This window comes from Trachymyrmex cornetzi, unplaced genomic scaffold, assembly GCF_001594075.2.
Source record: "Trachymyrmex cornetzi isolate Tcor2-1 unplaced genomic scaffold, Tcor1.1 scaffold1802, whole genome shotgun sequence".
Classification (NCBI taxonomy): domain Eukaryota; kingdom Metazoa; phylum Arthropoda; class Insecta; order Hymenoptera; family Formicidae; genus Trachymyrmex; species Trachymyrmex cornetzi.
The window spans coordinates 846-1,511 of NW_017296422.1; the positions used below are offsets into that span (position 1 = coordinate 846).

Sequence of the window (666 nt, forward strand, 5' to 3'; positions counted from 1 at the left end):
CGCAATCACGCATACCTCGTAGGATGAGCACGAACGCAAAGACTCAGGACAAAAAGGTAAAAATGGCGGATGGACAAACACGGGTAACACCATTAACGAACGAACAGTTCGCTATGCTCATACAACAGATACAGATATCTGCTGCGAACGCGCCGGTCGCAAACATCGTGCAACCACAAGGCAATTTCTCGCGATGTACCTCCCGCTTCGATGGAAACAAATCGTCCGATGTAGAGGCTTTTATCGACGCGATCAGTACGTACAAAGAGTGTACTAACATATCCAATGAAAACGCGCTGAAAGGATTACTGATCCTTCTCACAGATCTCGCCGCGACATGGTGGCAGGGCGTTAAAGGCACCGTCAATACGTGGGATACCGCAATAGAAATATTGAGACAAGCGTACGGCCCGAAAAAAGCAGCTCATCGCGTATACAAAGAACTTTTTTCGTGCGAGTAAGGAGAAGACGTATCGACAGACGTATTTGTGTGCAAAGCGCGCACGCTACTCGCGAAGCTCCCATACGACGAGCCATTGCCAGAAAACATTCAGCTCGACATGGTTTACGGGTTGCTAGCGCATAAAATCCGAAAGGAGATACCACGTGAAAAAGCCACGTCCTTCGCGGAATTAGTGGATCTCGCGCGCGAAGTCGAAGAAATTA

The 666-nt window shown here is 48.6% G+C and overlaps 1 protein-coding gene across 1 annotated transcript; it reads left to right on the forward strand.

Annotated features, from left to right (window-relative positions):
* The first annotated feature begins 23 nt into the window (after positions 1 to 23).
* On the forward strand, positions 24 to 461 carry LOC108759350 (uncharacterized). The gene has a single exon (XM_018504733.1). It carries the CDS (start codon positions 24 to 26, stop codon positions 459 to 461), a length of 438 nt encoding a protein of 145 aa, XP_018360235.1.
* Positions 462 to 666: the final 205 nt, after the last annotated feature.

Bases quoted from the DNA above. Each gene is read 5' to 3' on its own strand.
- LOC108759350 (XM_018504733.1), top strand. From the start codon at position 24: ATGAGCACGAACGCAAAGACTCAGGACAAAAAGGTAAAAATGGCGGAT.